General features: G+C 54.1%; 1 gene segment (V, D, J or C); it reads right to left on the bottom strand.

Moving 5' to 3' along the window:
- Window positions 1-1,090: 1,090 nt before the first annotated feature.
- Window positions 1,091-2,019, bottom strand: LOC139829636 (T cell receptor alpha variable 4-like). The segment is given in 2 exon segments: window positions 1,091-1,470; window positions 1,968-2,019. Coding segments are annotated over 2 exon segments (432 nt in total).
- Window positions 2,020-3,701: the final 1,682 nt, after the last annotated feature.

Genomic DNA, 3,701 nt, shown 5'->3' with positions numbered 1-3,701 from the left:
TATTTGTGCTTCATTCAGGGCAATGTACTGCTCTGTTTGGAACAGCTTTGTCATGTCCGGAAAGAATCAGCTACCCAGCCTAGAGAGAGGAACCAGAGATGTCCTGGGATAAATCCCTTGTGTCTGTTGGTGTTGGAGAAATAAAATCAATCACAGCTGCAAGGCAAGGTAACCACTTGAGTGCAGATGAAAGCCTGGCCCTGCCAGAGCTGAGGAGCAGGTGGCAAACCACAGTAAAGAGAACATGGCAGAGCTCTGACAAACATTTCTGGTTTGTTGGAATGGGTCTTTGCCATGTACGGGCTGACTCCCACTGCAACTCTGAAAACTCCTCAGGGCATTGGTTTCTTCATTGCATCATTCCTAATTGCACCATGTGAATGCCCAAGGATCCTATGAGTGTTTCTCCATACGTAGGTTTGAGATCCTTGTGTGTATCCTCGGGAAGGGAAAAAACACTGGACGGGATCTGTTGGTGTGTTTTCACAAGGGAGATAAGCGCTGATGAGACACCCACTAAGCTGAGCATCTCCTTGAAGGACTTGGGGTCAGTTTGCTGTGACACCATGATCTCCCTGTGCCACGTCCCCGTGTGAAGGACCTACAGCTGTCACTTTGCCTTCCTAAAAGGCAAAAAGAGCTCAGCATTCTAGGTGGGAGGAGGAGAGAGGCAAGAGGAGGACCAGGCTTCCATAGGCTGAAGGGAAATCAGTGACCTCTGCGATGCATTTCTGAGACGATGCTGCAGGTCTTTACAGACAGGCCAGAGGATGCCACATTTCCCAGAAAGCTCTGAGCCGTTTCTGAGGAAGCAAGAGAGCTTGTGGAAAGCACCCTACTCCCCTCCCTGCCTTGCACAGATCGTCTCAGACTCCACATGTAGCGCTGCACAAGCACAGCTCTTTGCTGCCTTCAGGAGCACAGACCCGCAGCAACCATCGATGAGAAGAGGTCCTGAACCAAGGCAGCGACTGCAAGGAGGACCAAGAGATGCTGAAGCCGGAGCGGTCGGGGCGGGGAACCGCCCCGGGATCAGGCGGGGCCGGGCGGCCCCCGCGGGCAGAGCAGCGGCGCCCCCTGGCGGGTCCGGTCAGGGGCTCTCCCCTCTCTCCCCACACCCGCCCGGCCCCGCCCGCGGCGGTTCGTGCCCGGCCGCAGCCCCGGCTCCTCTCCCCGTGTCTCCCACGGCGCAGTAATACACCGCCGCGTCCCCGCGCCGGGGCCGGGAGAGCCACAGGGCGCTGGACCGGCGGTCTGCCGCCACCGACAGCCAACCCGGCGGGTCCGACAGCGCTTTGGAGCCTTTGTGACCGAGTGTGAGGAATTCGGGACGTCGGCCCAGTAGCTGACGATACCAGTAGATGTAGTCGGTTGTCTTTATGTTGGGATGTGAGCAGTTGATGCTGATTTCGGTGCCCTCGATGGTCTCTGCCGACGGGTCCTGTTGCACCTGTGCTTTGCCCACAGCCACTGCCGGGGAGAAAAATAAGAAATATACCTGATAAACTGCACAGCCCTGCCTGCTGTTTCCCAGGACAAATGCCACAGAAGAAGTCAGGAACATAGAGAGATGATGAGGAGAAGAGTTTACAGAAGTTGTCAACATGTGCTGGAACAGAAATGTCCATTAACAGTTGGTGGAGAGATGAATGCGTGAATGATGGGTGGAAGAGTAGAATAATTAGAAAAGCAAAAAGGGAGGTCAAAAGAATAATGAAAATAAATTATCATGGTAAATGAGTGACTTCATGAGTTATAAGGAAAGACTCAGAGGAAAGAGGGGAAACAGGGAGTGCTGGACAAAGAATATAACAATTAGATTTCTAGAGAGAATGTGGGATGGAAGGGAGGCTGGTAGGGGCCAGATATCCGTGTAAAAGCCAGAGGAGACGACAGCATCGAGGGACCTGCATGCGCCACCCCAGCCACAGCCTCAGCCCCCATCCAGCCCCGCCATCCCCACGCACCCAGGAGCATCGCGGCCAGTGCCGCCAGCCCTGCGCCCCGGCACCGCCGCATCCCGCCGCTCCTCCGCCTGCGCCCTGCTCCACCCGACAGCCCCGGCTCTCTGCTCCGTCACCGCCTCCTCCTCTTCCTCCTCCTCTCCTCTCCTCTCCTCTCCTCTCCTCTCCTCTCCTCTCCTCTCCTCTCCTCTCCTCTCCTCTCCTCTCCTCTCCTCTCCTCTCCTCTCCTCTCCTCTCCTCTCCTCTCCTCTCCTCTCCTCTCCTCTCCTCTCCTCTCCTCTCCTCTCCTCTCCTCTCCACTCCACCACCAGCTCCGCCCCGAACCTGAGTCCTGCGTTGGTGCCGCTCGGTGTGTCGCCCGCTCACAGGACTCCACGGCTCTGCACAGCCACAACTTTGACTCCTGGGGAAAGTACTCTGTCTGTCCTCCAGCAAGAAGAAACCCACACTGCACCAGCTGCAGCCTGGGGCAGCTGCAGAGCCTTGAGCCAGGACATGGATCAGCTTCCCAGAGCTGTCTCCGAGCTCAGGGGCTGGAAACAGCAGCCACTGCTTTCCTGCGGTTGGCAGTGAGGAGGCTGAGAGCCTCCCTTCAGCTGCCTCTGTGTACTTCCAGCACTATGACTGAAAGTTGGTTTGTGGCAGAGGAGGTGTGAGGTCCTATGTGCCCGTGGTTGTGCAGACGTCAGGGAGGGGGGACCCAGATTCAGAATGTATGTGAGAATTGACCTGCAGAGGTCATCTACAAGAGATCCCATTACCGGACATTTCCCCTGTTTCCTGGGCAGTTCCGTGGATTAGGTCCATCTTCTTGTTTTCCTCTGAACAAGTCATTGTGGAAAACAGGAAATTCTCCCCTGAGACATCACTAAGGTGAACAGATCCAATTCTCTCACCTTCTCATGACCCCTAATTTATACGGTGGACTTTGTTGAACTCCCTTCAGGATGTCACTACTCCTCTTGGAGCACAGACCACCAGCCTGGATGCAGTACCCCAGATGTGGTCTGTGATGAGACAGAGGGGCAGGATCATTTTCCAGCACCTACTGTCAACAATGTGAATAATACAGCTCAGAATACAGTTGGTCCTAATTACTGCAAGGGCACACTGCTGCCTTATGTTCAGCTAAGTGTGTCCTAAAACCCCATCTCATTTTCACTTGATTTGTTTCCCTGGCAGCCAGCCCCAGCCTGCATGACTGCAGGGACTGATCTCTCTGTCATATGCAAAACCTTGCCTTTCTCTTTTTGGCATTCATGAGGTTCCAGTCAGCCCATTTTTTCAGCCTGTCCAGGTTCTTTGAACAAAAGCCGTGTCTCACAGTTACTTCTCATTCCCCTTGCTGGTTGTTATCCACAGACTTCCTGTCACTAATGCCATTCACGAAAACCTCAAACAGTATTGGTGTTACTACTGATCCCTAATATTAGACCTCACTGATGTGTGTCAGCCAGCTGGGCTTTGCACTGTGGTCACAACTCCCTGAGCCTGGTAGTCCAGGCAATTTTTTACCCTACTTATCCTCCTTTCACTGAACCCATTCATCTCATATTTTGTAATGACAGTAGAGAAGCTGCCAAAGGTCTTGTTGTGCTCTAGATACACACATCCGCTCTCCTTCCTGTGTCCACAGTGCCTGTTACCGCATGAGAGAGCAGTGAGATTGGCCACCGCCAGATGCACTAGGGATCAGCTCAAAGCAGCTTCATGGAGAGGAGAATCAGCCCTGGCTGA

The sequence above is a fragment of the Patagioenas fasciata genome, chromosome 22 (genome assembly GCF_037038585.1).
Source record: "Patagioenas fasciata isolate bPatFas1 chromosome 22, bPatFas1.hap1, whole genome shotgun sequence".
NCBI lineage: Eukaryota > Metazoa > Chordata > Aves > Columbiformes > Columbidae > Patagioenas > Patagioenas fasciata.
This window is presented reverse-complemented; position numbering and strand designations above follow the sequence as displayed.